Genomic DNA, 16,731 nt, shown 5'->3' with positions numbered 1-16,731 from the left:
TCATGTCAAGGACCCCCAAATTGAAATCTATTTGGCTGCGGACCCCCATCTGAAAAGATGGGGGATAAGGAGTTATTCATTTCTTTTTTAAATCAGGATTTTTCAAAAAGTTTAGAAAATAGTATTAAAAAAGTATAAATGTACTTATTTTGCTGGGGACCCCCTTGAAGGACCCCAGGGAGGTCCCCGGACCCCACGTTGAAAACCACAGTGTTAAAATAATGGACGTGGCCTTTTGACTTACACAGATGACCCTATTTGGAGTCCTGCTACCAAAAGGAAAAGGCTCAACTTGATGGGAATATTAGCGAAAGGTAAATAACTAAGCACGGCAGACAAGGCAAACACGCTGAAATCTAATAAGGAGTCGGACATGAGGACAAACACAACACAGCTGCAGGGAATACCACATGTTTCTGAAGGTCTCGGACTGGGCAGCGCTTTGAGCCGGACTATATCTGGTAGACATCTCTTCTCCTTGTACCACCTCCAGAATCTCACATCTAACGGCGATAGGTTTTCTGTTCGATATCAATCTCCGCTCTTTGGTGCATGTGCAGGATGAGCCCATGTATTTGATTAAACCTGCAAGACCGTTGCAGACGGAAAAGAAAGAATGTGTGTTGTTGATGAAAAGCGTGGTGCACGACTCCGCTTAAGCTCCGTTCGGAGAATGACGGGACCGCGTCTCAGGGAAGACGTATCATATGGTTAGATGGGGAAGAAGATAAGGACCTCTTAGGCCCCTGTCTCAGATGATGAGGTTCTGGGGCTTTCAAGCCAAGAACATAAACATGTCACAATGCTTGTTTGATGTCAGAACATCGGTGGAGAGTGAAAAAAAAGAAGAAAAAAAATAATACCATGCAAGAACCACTAAACAGGGTGCACGGCCATGGGGTATAGTTCAAATATCACCTCTTTTGCAAAAGAGCTTTGGAGCTGCTCAGTGGCTGAGCGCATTCATGCCGCCCGCTATCTATTACGATCAAACTTCAAAGAGCACAGCGGTCCGCTGGCCATATAAAAACCTGTATGTGGCAGAAATAACGATAACCATAATGGCTCGGGATTCAGAACTGATTGGTTAAGTGCTTCGCCGTCTTATCACATGTGTGGGGGTTGATTGGTATGTAGTGTGGGGGGGGGGGTGAGAGGAGGCTCCATACCTTCATACTGCTGCCCGGCCAGGTGGCTGCGGGAGCGCTTGTCTAGCACTATTTCAACGATTCGCGTTCGTGTCATCGGGGGCCTGGGGCGCAGGGGGTTCCGGGTTTACGTAACTGTCACCCATCGGCGGGATCCCCCTCCATCTGAGCCCTGTTTCCACCGAGAAATGCCTTCGCCTGTAACTGAGCCCTGTCTGGGACCGCGGCCGTAAGCCTAGCCCTGCGCTGACAACCGCCAGCCTGGGTTAAATGATAACCTTGAACAGACAGACCATGGTGGCAACCCTTCATCTGCTCCCCGCACAGAACAGCCTTATTGTCCCCCCCGGCCGAGATAACCCCCTCCAGCCGATCCGAGATGGGGAAAAAAAGTCCCAATGCGCCTTTCAGTGGCTCTTTGACGACGAGAGGGGAGGCGGCCCCCACACACCTGATAAGTGATACCTGTTAAGTTTTATAGGCGCTGGGCTGTGGGTGAGGGGGTGTCTGTATGGCCTGGTTATTTATGGGATAGCTGAATGGGATGACTGGGGAGATTCTGTTCTGACACACCATACACTGAAGCCTCAGGTGACTGGAAAAAGACAAGCAGGAGAGAAAAAAAAGCGAGAAAAAGACGACGGAGCGGAAAAAACAAGAGGCCACAGTGGTCTGGGTTCTGTCAAATCGTCTGGGCCATATTCCACGGCCTTGCACCGCTCAAGGTTCAGGGTTTCTTTATTGTTACATCTTGTGTATGGGTACATAAGAGTACACCTGCTGCAGTACTGGATGGAATTTGAGTTAGTTCAGAGAGCACTACATCATAGTAAATGCACTACATGTCTAGTTCTCAGAGAGGGAGTGTGTGATGTTCGATTGGCCATGCTTACTTGGAGAAGCTGGTGCAGTGGGCGTAGATCCGTAGTTTGTCTCGGATGACCCTCCCCGGCCGCGGTTTCCTCTGCAGTCCAGCCACCCGCACTGCCAAAACCCTGGGTCCCACCAAGCGCTTGAAGACCAGCGAGAGCCAGTAATCCTGTAACATCAAGACACACGCACACGCACGCACACACACACACACACACACACACACACACACACACACACACACACACACACACACACACACACACACACACACACACACACACACACACACACACACACACACACACACACACACACACACACACACACATTGCATTGACTTTACATTCACTCCATATCCCTTTACCCAAAACATAACTGATGTAACCATTACCGTAACCTTAACCGTAACAGATACATGCCTAACTTTAACCCTTACCCATACCCATACCCTAACAGACAGACAGACCTTCATTAATCTCACAGGGGAAATTCAGTTGCCAAAGGCAGTGCAGCAGTTAGAAACATAGGGCAGATACAGAATGAAAAAAAGAGATGTAGCTAAGGGAAGCAAAAACAGATACGCTATTTACAGTACACTACAACTACAGTATATAACCTGGACAGAGGCCACGCAAAGTGAAACGGTTAAGAGTCACGAAATTATGATGAAAAAGTTCCTGCTCCCTAGTGAGCGCTCACGTTAGGGTGCCTAACCTTATGAAAACCTTATGAAACTGTAGTAAAGTCAAATTGGTGGCACCAATTTTGTCCCCAAATAGACATGCCACGTCATGCGAAATCACAGCCACAATTTCTCTTGAAATGTCAGCATCACACATGCACGCACACACGCACACGCACACGCGCACACGCACAAACACACACACACACACACACACACACACACACACACACACACACACACACACACACACACACACACACACACACACACACACACACACACACTTTGCCTGTACTGCACAGTGGATTGAAAAATGTCCAATTCTATATCATCTCTAAACCCTGCAAAGAATTAGTCTCTCTGACACTAAAAGACACAATAGCAAAAACAAACAAAATGTGGGTAAAAACAGGGAGATGAGTTTAAGATCACCAGACAGTCTCACCGCTGGGAGATATTTTGCCTACTACTGTGTGCCTCTAAACACAAGCGCCAATCCATTGAGAAGACTTTTATTGAAAGAGACATGCTAATATGGTAATAGCGGTATCCACTGAGAGACAATATTGCTAAAGGCTCCATTTTGTTTATTCAGCCATGGGACGGACTTGACAATTTTGCAGACAGATAAAGTATCACAATCCTTGGGAATTAAGAATGTGCAGACACGGCAACATAGCCACGTTGCAGTGCCGCGCCTCAGCGTTGCTGCGTGAACTCCACAACAACCCGAAGCACCCGTTTACGGGTTCATTAAGCAAAGCTCGCACCCAGACGCGACGTCGTGCCATATATACGAAAGCAGCCGATCAACAAGCTCACAACGTGCCGTGAAGCGATGCACCGTGAGCTTGCCGATCTGCTGTTTTCCGACACTGCCGCGCGACTGAGTATAAATCAGGGTTAAGCTGCGCCATGTTACCATGCCATGCGATATCCGCCGACAGCTGACCTGTTACGAATTGACAGGCCTTAAATATGACATTTTTGCGAAAATATTATGCTACGTCACGAGTTGCTGTTTTGGGTGTATCGTTGCGGAGCAGGACGGGGGTCCGGTGGCCACGGCGTGCCTCTCACTGCAGACTGTACAGTCTCAACACCTCTCCGAAAGGCTCAGAGAACAACATGTGGTCCTCAGGAAGTTCCCATGCAATCCTGCATATGGCAACATTTAAGGGCTTCTCTTTTTTTTTTCCCTCCCCATGCAGACTTTAACTTAATTTGCCGCTCAGGCATCGAGGAGCGCAGAGCACACTATAGAACTGTATAGCGTTAGGCCACCACAGGCAAGAGGGGATGCGGGGATGAATGTATGGCCAGAAACTGTGCTCTATATGATTAGTATTATGGTGAACGGAACAAAAGAACAGTTCTGACTCGGGTTAGAGAGGCGAGTTTCATTTGTACAAGATGGACAGCGCGATGCTATCTTCAGTTAGCGGAGATCGTTTGAGGCTCACTCTGTGTTCAAATTTCAAGACTTCAACAGAGTGTTCGGAATTCAAAGAACCGTCCGCGTCAACACATTTTAACCACTTTCACCCTGGCGTCCCTATTTTGGGCAATTATCAATATATTGTCAAAAATAGTTGATACAGATCTTGTATATCAGCTGTTTTCACTATTCGTTGTACGATGAAGTAGGGCTTAAGTGGTAAAACTGTCTGCAAATGGGGTGAGAACATTGTCTGGCCTGAATTGCAATTTGTGCGGCACTAAAGTGAATTACTGTGAAATATCAGCTGATGTCTTAAATCCTGATGGTCTTTCGCCTGGAGATTCAACCACAGAGTATTTCACTCCGAGAGCAACGGAGATGTTCTTCTGGTTGTCTGGCATGGAATGTCTATCGCTGTCTGCCCCCTGCTGCGAACACGCGCACGCACGCGTGCATGCACCCGTGCACGCACATAAACACACTATGGAAGCAACAGAAGCCTCCCTCTTACATCTGACAAAAGATGAGAAACCCGCATGCGCGACGCACACGCACTCGCGCACACGCACGCATGCTCGCGCGTTTAACACGTATGCACGCACAACATGTTTAACCACTTTGTTATTACTGTATTTCACAACTGTTACATGTGGGAGTGAGCTATGTTAAAGGTACAGGATAACAAATACTGCATGACGAGTTGGACTGATATGGCATTGAGAACACGGAGCCAGAGACAGTGAATGAAAGCGAGGGCTTATTTGGAAATGGACCAGGAAAATGTATTATGATTTTAGGCAACATTGTTTAACATTTCTGACTAACCCAAAACTACCCTGTGCGGTGCACCCTTACGGGGGACTTGGACCCCAGGTTGGGAAACACTGCCCTAATTCTAAGACAAACACTCAGGTTGGGAGATAGGGACAATTAGGCTCATAGAAACTAACATAAAACACACCAGAGATTTATCAAACCTCAAGCAAACCAGTGCAAAAAAGTATGGAGAATTATTAAGGAGCCAAACAATTAACCTTTAGTGTCTGGCTAATTAGGGTAAACGAGAGTCTCAGTCTACCCGCTGCAGGCCTTGTTAATTCCTGAGATTTCAAAGATCAAAGTATGAGGTTACATCATTAAACTTCATCCAGGGGGAAGTTTACCAGTAGAATTCAATGGTTTCAATTTAACTGTATTAGACAAGAGGTTAACAATGTTCAGTATGTTCTAATTAGGTTGCCCACAACGAGGTAATGAGAAAACAGCCATTAAAAACACACGTCCACACAGTAAAATCCTCTGTTTAATTAAAGCTGCAATCCGTAACTTATTTTAATGAATAAAAGATTATTCTAACCAATCTGTGTTTGTTAATACAATAGAACTAGCTCTGCAGAGGTTGGAGGTGGTCTCCTTACTCTTCCATTGAGGCATTTAGACCCTGGTGTTGGGTATAAGTAATACTGCATGCAGCTCACGCGCCTAATATCTCTCCTATAGCCAAGCCAAAGATTCCGTCTTCATGTAGAAATGTAGTCTCAAGTTCAAATCCCAGGTAGGACAGCAAAATTACAGACTGCAGCTTTAACTCCAAGGGAGAAGTATACTGTACACAAACAAAGATGCCCCTGTATGCTTGTGGTCATGACGTCTTTTTTTCAAGGCGTGGAACTCTAAATTGGTAGCAAGAGACAAGTGTGAGTAATGGATCGGGGCCATGAGGAAGCTGTAACCTTTGGGAGGGACGCATGGTGCCCCCTGCCTGTCAGCGACATGAGCAAAAATCCCATTGAGGAAACCAGAGAGATGCTAGCTAAGTTCCTCCTTTCCTTTTACAAAAATACAACATCTCTGGACCACTCTATGGTGGCAGGACTCTCCCTCACATCACGAAACAGACAACTCATGAAGGGACTTCAACTGTATAGCTCTGAGCTTTACTACTGGGGGAGAGAGGGGCGAAAGACAGACAGCCAGTGAAAGAGAGGGACTGAAGAGATGGAAGGGCAATGTCGAAAGGGGGGGATGAAAGCATAGCAGGGAGGCGGGGTGAAGCGGTCGGGACGTCGAGTGGGTCAGGCAGGGGTTCGACTAGGGTCCACAGTTTACCAATGGGGAGTGATTTGAGGAATGGGGCCAGGTCGTAAATTTCCTGGGCAGAGGACAGGTTGGCCCTGCAGTGAATTCTCCCAGCAGGTAGGCCCGTGCAGCCTCCAGACATCCAGCCATGTTAAAAGCATTGTGATCCTAGCGGGAGACCCGTCATTCCCAGACTAAATAATGCAGACGGAGAGGAGAGGGAAGGAGCAGAGGAAAAAGAGAAGAAGAAGGAGAAGGCATTTTGATGGCTTTTTATGATCTGAGGCGAGCAGCACCAACCAAATTCTGGCCAGGGAAATCACATCAACGTTACTAAGAAGAGAAAAAGTGAATCAGCAAAAACATATATGTTATTATATATTTAAAAGATATATTATGTTTTTTTTTTATAATAAAGCTACAATCCGTAAATTCTATGTCCTCTCCCAACGGAAAGAAGTAATTGCAACTGCAACACCCGGGATTTGAACCCTGGTATCCCACACAGGAAACCAAACATCTACCATGCAGTCAAGAGGGAATCCTCCCTCGGCCTGGAGAGATGTCAGCCAGGTCATCTTATATATGTACGGTAGGCCACTTCTCTCTCGGAGCTAAAGCTGCAATCCGTAAATTTCATGTCAGTGGTGCTAAAATTATATGGATTTGGCCACGGACCCCCATCTCAAAAATGTTTTGTCCAGAAACGCCCAAAAGTAAAGATTTGAGTAAAAAAATATATATTTAAAGATTTGCACACATTTTCAAGATTTTTGAATAGCCAAAGTATAAAATAATGGTTAAAGTGGATAAAATAAAAAAAATCACACCCTGTGTGAAGTGGGCGGTGTATTCCTAGCTAACTACAATACTGAATGGAGTCAACCAATGATGTACAAAAAATAATTTAAAAAATAAATTAAAGAGACACTTCTAAGAAGACTTTCTATTTTCTTCTCAATATCGGTTTTCCCTTTTCTCATTTCAGCCATAGTGATCTTTGACTTCTACTTTACTGTTCTCACGAAATGGACAGTATCTAAGTAATATACTAGTGTTACATCACAGTGGTTTTAGATTAGTTTCGTCATATGTATCACTAGCCAATCACAACATGTGTCTTGCTAGCTAATCACAATACTGAATGGAGTCGATCAATCATATACAAAGTAAAAATAAATACATTTATTGAAACACTCTTTATGATGGACAAAACCATAACTTGAAAAAAACCAATTTATGGTTTTTTTTCAAGTTATGGTTGCTTATATAGGGCTATGCACATGTGTCATGTGACACTGGCCAATCACAGTCCTGAATAGACTGTGATTGGCCAATCACAGCGCAGGATAATTGTACTAATTCCAAACTTCACTTTTAGGGCCGGTTTCACTGGCGAAAATATTTGTACATTTTTCCAAATCTCACTTATAGGGGCGGTTTCACCGCCCAAAAATTACACAGATGCTTTCCCGGTTTTAATGGGTTAAATGTCTCGATGGAAGAGCAAGGAGAACACCTCCAACCACTGCAGATGTGTACTAGTAGTTATATTATATTAACCATACTGATTCAGATACAGAAATAGATACAAAATCAGTCCTAGATAAATCTCCTGGGCCGAAGACAGGTTGGCCCTGCACTGAATACTCTCAGCAGGTATAGGCCCGCGCAGCCTAGCTCCAGACATCCAGCCATATTGCAGCTATAAACAAAAATAGGAATAAAAATAAAGTCCAGTAACGGTAGGTGTGGGAGATACATATTTCTTCCATGCTCATTATCCCGCATTGTGAGAGCAATGATTTAGGTCCCCTTAATGCAAACCACCCAGCCCTGTTCTGGCTTAAATAAGACATTCTCCATTTTTAGACATCCACTGGTCTGTGTTTGATAAATCATTTTTACGAGCATGGCAGGTGGTAGCGTTTCATCACTAACTCTCTCACTCGCTCTCTCTCTCTCTCTCTCTCTCTCTCTCTCTTTGGACCAACCGACAGTGAAGCGTCATCCAAGATGAGATCTCTCTTTTATACATCCAATATAATTTTCGAGGACGCAAACAAGATGTGTTTGGATTAAACACAATGAAGCCTTTTGGAATAACGGAACGACTAACGCTGTCTATTTAAGAAGACTGACGCTCACTCTTCTTACGCGCTCAACGTCTCTCGCTGCTACCGCAACCACAGCTCATCAGTGATCAAACTCTCTCCACCTCCCCAGCCTCCTCCTGTAGTAACATTTACTGTAGGTATTCACTGTGTCGCATGTCAGTCGATGCTGGTTGGTTTATACTATGTGTAGCAGTACTCAAATGTTTTACTTAAGTAAAAGTATCAATACTGCAATGTAGAAATACTCTGTTAAAAGTCCGGAATTAAAAATGTACACTTTTGTAAGAGTACAAAAGTGTTGGTATCAAGATGTACTTAAAGTATGAAAAGTAGAAAGCACTCATTATTCAGAATGTCCCATTTCACAAGTTTTCAAATGTATAAAAATCTTTTGAAAATAGCAGATCTACAAGCTCACAATGCGTCGCATGTGAGTATAGGGGTGTATAGGGGTGTATAGGGGGTATAGGGTTGAAGTTGTTAATGCATGTTTTTTAATAATAATAAAAATCTAAGTAATTAGTAACTAATGTTATCTAATAACTGTAGTGGAGTAAAAGTACTGAACTTGGGTAAATGTACTTAGTCACTTTACACCACTGATGTATAGTACGTATCATGTTCTTAATGTCTGTGTATCAGGGGCAGGGGGGTAACAGCTGTGTACCGAACGAGTGAAAAAAGTTGACTTGTTTTCATGCAGAACTTCAATTCCGAGTACAATACCGGTTTGAACATATTAAGAAAGCACGCCATAAACAGCACGCGGGACAAACAGACGAACTTGAAGACCCCCCCCCATTATCAATAAGGCCTCTGGTTTGGGAACACTTCAGTTTCTCGTCGAAATACAAACAAATGAGAAAGAGAAGTGGATAAGATGAAAGCAGTCTGCCGCTAGTGTTCATTGTTGAAACGGCAGCAAGCAAATGTGAATATCAGTGGTGGACATTTACTCCAGCACTGTTCTTAAGTAGTAAGTACTTAGGTACTTTTACTTTACTTGAGTATTTCATTTTTTTGTATTCTTTATACTTCTACTCCACTACATATCAGATGTAAATACTTTTTACTCCACTACAATTATTTGACAGCTTTAGTCACTATTCAGATTTGGACATTTAGACCTGAGGCCGATTCTAAAAACGCCTTTTAAATCCTGTCCTAAGTTTTCTGCTACGTAGATCTGCTATTTTCAAAAGATTTTTTATACATTTTGAAACCTTGTTGAAATGTGACTGTCTGCATAAAGAGTTTTACTTTTGGTACTTTAAGTACACTTTGATACCAATACTTCTCGAGTGAATTTTTAAAACAGAACTTACTTGTAACAGAGTATATGTATATTGTGGTATTGTTACTTTCGCTTAAGTAAAACATGTGAGTAATTTTTCCACCACTGATCACTGTTAGGAAAGAACATCCAAATCAAGGCTCCCGTCAGAGAGAACCAGACACTCTGCTTGTCATGATTTCCTCCAAACATGCACAGCTCTTGACCCAGGGTTCAAGGCGCTTCCTATGTGGATGATGCCTGTCGTGGCAGAATCTTCAACAGCCTCATCATCACAGAGACTGTGACCGTGGAAGAAGGATTGTGATCATTTTCTTGTGCATGTTCAATTTGAAATACTTGCTGCTACACTGTCGGTATTAAACAGTGGTGGTCACATTTCTTACTTAAGTAAAAGTATCAATACTGCAAGTAAAAGTCCGGAATAAAAAATGTACTTGAATAAAAGTACAAACGCACTGGTATCAAAATGTACTTAAAGTACCAAAAGTAGAAAGTACTACTTATGCAGAATGTCCCATTTCGCAAGTTTTCAAATGCATAAAATGTGTATAAATCTTTTGAAAATAGCAGATCTACAAGCTCACAATGCGTCGCATCGCGGAAAAAAGTGACGCTTCGCCGGCGCGTTTCAATGTTGTAGCGCTTCTTTAGCAGCCCTGCTTCTAAATGTTGGCGTTTTTTTTCATATTTTTTACGCCGTTTGGTGCCGAAGAGAAACGCCTTCTCAGTGATGGACGAGTTTGGAGCCCAGTCTGTAATGCTCATTGGCGACTTTAATTTCTGTTTTTGCAGAAAATGCACTAAAGACTTCTGGTGATTAGTAGTTTTCGTTCCCTACCTATGTTGAATACACTTATTGTAAGTCGCTTTGGATAAAAGCGTCTGCTAAATGACTGTAATGTAATGTAATGTAATGTACATCACAAAGAGTGGCTGGGGAGCAATGTCACGGATGCTGCTGGACGACGTGCCCTGCAACTTGCCAACTGCCTAGGACTGGATCAGATTGTCACTGAACCAACTAGAGGCAACAATATTCTAGATCTGGTTCTATCAGACACTCCAGCAACGACAAAGACGCTGGCAAATCTAGGCTCCTCGGACCATATACATATACAGTTAAAAATACCAGTCTTCAGAGATAAGCCATACAAGCGTAGAGTATGGAGATATGACAAAGCTCAGTTCTGGGAAATGAGAGGGTACATAACTTCCATAAATTGGTCCAGTGTCTTCAAGGAAGAAGATCCTGAAATAATCTGCACCAATCTTACCAACTTACTGCAATATGCCATGGATGCATTTATACCAAACAAGATCATCACCAGAAAGCCTGGAGATAAAGCTTGGTTTAACGAACACTGCAGAAGAGCAGCCATGAAAAAGCGACGGCTCTATCACAAGATGCAGACTTCTAACGATCTGGCTGCAAAACAAAAGTTTCTTGAAGCAAGAGCAGCGTTCAATCAAACTGAAAAACGAGCAAAGAGACAATATAACAACAAACTGAAAAAAGATCTATCGGACAACTCACTTAGCTCAAAGAAATGGTGGGGTATTGTAAATTCACTTTCAGGGAGAAGTGGCTCTACAGACATACCCGTCATTTAACACCAGGGCATTTCCCAAATCACAGCAAGTGAAAAGGCCAACATCTTCTGCCAAACCTTTGCGGACAAGTGTACATTGCCAGGGGCATCTGCGCAACCTCAGCTCCAGTGCCCACTACCATCCTCTTATTTTGGCGAGGTGCACTTCAAACCCAAAGATGTCAGGAACATCCTACGCAACTTGGACCCAGCCACAGGGCCTGATGAAATTCCAACAAGGGTACTCAAAGAGTGTGCCGCAGAACTGGCCAGTCCCCTCAGCCGTCTCTTTCAACTCCTTTTCACTCATGGCTTGTTCCCCGACCTATGGAAAACTGCTAGAGTGATCCCTATTCACAAAAAGGACTCTAAATTAGATCCATCGAAGTACCGTCCCATATCCCTGCTCACTGTCATCAGTAAAGTGATGGAATCCTCTGTCCACAAACAGCTACAGAGATATCTCCTCCGCCATGACCTTATCTCCAATAAACAATACGGATTCAGACCAAACCACAGCACAGCCGACCTCCTTAGAGTTTTGTCCCAGACATGGAACAACATCCTTGACAAAGGTAGCGAAGTGTACACTGTCGCACTGGACATTAAGGGAGCATTCGACCAGGTCTGGCACAATGGCCTTTGTGCAAAGCTCTCTTCAAAGGGCGTAACTGGAAGACTGCATGTCTGGCTACAGAACTACCTTCAAGGAAGATACATCAAAGTTGTGCTTTCTGGTCAGTCTTCATTACCACGTCCCATCAACGCTGTACCTCAGGGATCAATTCTCGGACCATTATTATTCTCCATCTTCATAGATGATGTTGTGGAACAGTGTGAGAACAACATATTTCTGTATGTGGACGACTCCACCATTTTCGCACCTGTAACATCATCAAATGGGCCTGAGGTGGCTGCGTCCCTAAACAAGGACCTGGAAAACATCCGAAAGTGGGCTGCCGCCTGGAAGGTCACTTTCGAGCCCAGCAAGTGCAAGGCTATAATCCTGTCCAGAAAGAGGAACCCATCTCGCCCAGATCTCTTCTTTGGGACCACTAAAATCAAACTCAGCGAGCAGATGGATATTCTGGGTCTTTGCATAGACTGTAAACTGACGTGGATTAGCCATCTATCCAACATCTCTAAACGTGCTGGACAACGTCTTGGAGCACTACGTAAGCTGGCCAACAAGCTTGATGCTAAAGACAGAGCCAACATCTATAAGACCCAGGTCAGGAGTATTAAGGAGTACTCCTGCCTAGCCTGGATGAATGCCTCTCAGACCACTCTCAGGCAGCTAGACATCATCCAAAAAAAGGCTCTAAAAATCATCGGGTGGATGAGGACCTTGCCCTTCAGCAATATGCCATCAGTAAGCTGAGTCATCGTCGAACAGTTGCAGCAACAACTGATCTTTATAAGATGCACACTCCCAGCTGTCCAGTGGATCTCAAAGCACTGCTACCCCAAGCTCACATCCCAGGTCGTATCACCCGGAGGGTACTACCAAGCCACGCTCTGACCATCCTCAAGTCAAACACCAAATGCCTTGATAGGAGCTTTCTCCACTCTGCTATCACAACATGGAACAGCCTCCCCCCTGCGGTTGTTGGAGACATTACATCAAGTAGTATTCATGCCTTTAAGAAGAGGCTGAACAAACACCTCCTCAGTAGTATGTGACTGTAATCCCATGAAGCTCAAGGACATTAAATCATCAAACATTCAGTTTATATATACCCCTGACTGAGTAGCTGCAGATCAGTGATAGGTTCTTTGAATGTTCATAAAGCCTGTATCTGCAAAAGCTTAATACAAAAATAAAATCACACCCAGTGTGAAGTGGGCGGTGTCTTGCTAGCTAATCACAATACTGAATGGAGCCAACCAATCACTTAAAAAAAAACATAAATGTGTTTTTTTTTAAGGTCAGTCACTTAAAAAAACCCATAAATGTGTTTTTTTTAAGTGCATAGTCCTATTAGAATAGGGCTATGCACATGTGTCATGTTTCACTAGCCAATCACAGTCCTGAATAGACTGTGATTGGCCAATCACGGTGCAGGGTTAGGGGGGTACACTGGTGGCCAATCACAGCGCAGGATTGGGGGGTGCAAATATCCAAACCTCACATATAGGGGCGGTTTCACCGCCCAAAAATAACACCCAGTGTGAAGTGGGCGGTGTGGTCATCACAGTGATGGAAGCTCACTTAAAAAAAAAAAAGGTTTTTTGAAGTGCATAGTCCTATTTATAGGTTATTAATGTCATCATGTGTCTCGCTAGCCAATCACAGTGCTGAATAGAGTCAGCCAATAGAGTCAGCCAATCACAGTACAGCTAGGGGTGTACTAATGAGCCAATCACAGTACAGAAAATGTGTACTAATGAGGTGTCCCAACCCCACTTATAGGGGCGGCTACACGCCCTACAGCTGCTTTTAAAACCATATCACTGTCCCATATCACTGTCCCATATCACTGTCGCAATATGAAGGACTGCCTTAATTAAGTCTTTGCATTGGCTCTACAATGCAGTAATTTTTTAAAAACCTCTTAATTGTTTCCAGACAGTTTTAGCTACAGTACTACGTTGAATTTAGATAACCAGACGTATCGGTTAGGCAGAGATGTCTGACCGTCTGGCTACGCGAGACATCAATTGTCTGAAATATGAACCAAACAACCAATCTAGGACCGTAAGATGATCAGGTAAACATTAGGATCATGAACAAAGCCTGCTGTTATAACAGTCAACGATGTTGGTCGTTTTTTATGAACACAAGCAACCGAGCTCTATGCATTTATATGCATCGATATCAGATACAAATTTCACATAGCTCAGTTTTTTGGTCTTATGTACCCCTTGAACTGTTTTGCCATGCCGTTAGTACCCCCTCACGCGTTTGGCTGATGAACCGAGATGAACAATATTAGGACATAAGGTATCATCAATCTGAAGGGACACTGTGTTGTTTGATAATGGAACTGTCTTGAGTGCATCGGCTGCTTTCTTGTCAATAATAGTTTCAGCCGAAACTGTGGCTGCAGTAAGAATTAGATCTTTGACTTTCTATGCCACAAAGAGAACATTGTGCTTGCAGTGGATCCGTATAAATAAAAAAGCCATATAAATTGTATTTTTCACCAAACTGCCAGTGTTTGTGATTGGCCTGTGATTTTTCCCTTTTGACATCTGGCTCCCCTGAACCTGAATCCTGAGTGACAGCAACTGGGTGTTTGAGCCATTTATCCATGTTTGTTTGCCCTAGTTGGTTTGGGTGACTAAGGATGTATTGGTTTTGACATGCGTGATCGTGGCCTCTTCACATATTAGTGTAACAGGTGACAGGGGGCGGGGGGGGGGGGGGAGACTATAGTTGCAGCGCATGCATACCCTTTTATAAATTGGCTAATGAACCGACCATCATTTGGAAATATATTGTAATAAGACCCCAATCTTTCCATGCACCCCATGCAAGTTGCTCAAGTACACCTGGCTTGGGACCACTGAATAGGTTTGTTGCACCCCTGCCTTAGCATGGTTCAGTCTCCATGCAGCTACAAAGGAACGTGGGACTGTATCGATCCACTTCACACAGTGTTGCAGGGGGATGTCGTTAACATGCCAGTGTGTACCAGTGTCTCGGGTTTCAGATCTCTCACCGGCCGACGGTTCTGCACAGAGAAGTGCACAGTTTGTGATGGGGGAGGGGAGCGGTGACACTGTCCTGAGCCACTGACAAAGGGCTAAGGTTACACGGCATTTTGCCCCCACATCCAGCCTCTCAACGCCACTAAATGCCTTTCATCTCAGCTAATAGCTCCCACGGGAAAGAACAAGAGGTGCCAGCGAGGCAGACTAGAAAGGCCAGGTACAGAGCATACCCTAAAACTTAAAAATGATATTGACAACACTTTTATGTAGATGAATAATACAATGAAACAGAGCTTTTCAAGTATGCAGAATATCACTTTAAAAAAAAATGCAATTACATTATGATTATGAAATAATAATTGTAATAATTTTGGCGCGTCCAAAATGATTGTTTTGTTTACATCTGTAAGCTGACAGACACTATTATCCGCGTTGCTTCCGTTTTCATCGGGGAAGGTTTTTTCCATTTAGAGATGCTTGCTGGCAGGTGCCGAGTGAGTTACAATTTAATGGGGCTGCCTTGTAGATGTGACTTAGAGTAATAAGGAACCTTATGCCACAGACGTGCTGTGATGTGGAGTGGAGTATACGACATGGAATAATGTTGCCTATAGCACCTTTAATTTATTTACTCAGTTGTATGGCGGTGTCGAATGGCAAAAACAGCCTAACTACAAGCTCACAACGTGTCGCGATCATGCTATTGTTGTGCTATTTTCGTGTATCAAAACATGAGCAACAGGGAAATGAAACCTTTGCTGAAAAGAACGAGAGATGTCGGAGAGACTCACAGGTAAAGGGTTGAACTGTTGGTCTACCAGGTGAGTGTAGCCATAGTCAAAGAACGAGTGACGTAACACAACATCGATCCCCTGCACGGCAGCCATGCCCAGCGTGTTTAGCCACCTGCAATGTAAAGCCAGACACGCACGCACACGCACACACACACACACACACACACACACACACACACACACACACACACACACACACACACACACACACACAATCAAAATCAATCAAACCTTTAAACAGCAATTGTTTGCTGCAGTTGGTCTTGGGGGGGTAGCATGTGAGTCCATGTGGTAGCACAGCCACCAAGGAATGGAATAGTCTAACCCCATCCCTCAAAAAATGCAGTTCGCTGGGCCCATTCAAAACAGCCCTAAAAACTAATCTTTCTGGAGGCCTAAAGAGGAGCTAGTACCAGTTTCCCTGTAGACAGACGACCCCCCCCCCCTCCTTTTTTTTTTACATATTTTTATTTTATTTTCTAATGCTTTTTTTGTATATCATTTTTTATTTTCTCATGCCTTTTTTGTACATAGTGGTATATATTTTTTCCTCTGTATTCTATGTTGATTTTTGAACTGTTTGGTTGCTACTATATATGTCTATGAAATTAATTCAAGGACCCCAACGGAAACAAGCCCGCAAGGACTTTTTTGGCCGGACCTTTTAGACAAAAGCATTATAAATGTAACTGTGTTGTTTTACATTCTTTTGCCTAATAAAAATGTCAATCAATCAATCAATCAATCAGTCCACCGATAGCATGAAGTTGGCAGCTGCTTCTTTTCACCTGACACTGAGGAGTTTCACCAGGAGGACGTAATGCATGCGGAGGGAGCTCGAGGAACATGCTATTCCTCTTAGTTCCACACCCCACTGAACAGGCACCCTGACCATACTGCAGGAGTCGCTAGTGCAGCAGCGACAGACAATGCCCTCCCCACCCAGCTTCCCGCCCGCAAACGGAGGAATCAAAACCCCAGTCTCCGCGGTGATGGACAGGAATTTGACCCCTGCAACACCCAAACATGAGTTTTTTTTTTTGGTTAGTTT

At 43.9% G+C, this 16,731-nt stretch overlaps 1 protein-coding gene across 1 annotated transcript in view; it reads right to left on the bottom strand.

Moving 5' to 3' along the window:
- Positions 1-16,731, bottom strand: part of hpse2 (heparanase 2) — a 125,802-nt gene that overhangs the window by 6,686 nt on the left and 102,385 nt on the right. The window contains exons 9-10 of the mRNA XM_080449480.1: positions 15,678-15,792; positions 2,042-2,187 (exon numbers count right to left, since the gene is read on the bottom strand). Coding sequence (XP_080305606.1) covers positions 2,042-2,187; positions 15,678-15,792 — 261 coding nt within the window. The remainder of the gene's footprint in view (positions 1-2,041; positions 2,188-15,677; positions 15,793-16,731) is intronic.

Source organism: Gymnoscopelus braueri, assembly GCF_963280865.1.
Source record: "Gymnoscopelus braueri genome assembly, chromosome: 14".
Lineage (NCBI taxonomy): Eukaryota > Metazoa > Chordata > Actinopteri > Myctophiformes > Myctophidae > Gymnoscopelus > Gymnoscopelus braueri.
The sequence above is the reverse complement of the archived record's forward strand: the minus strand, read 5'-3'. Positions and strand labels throughout refer to the sequence as shown.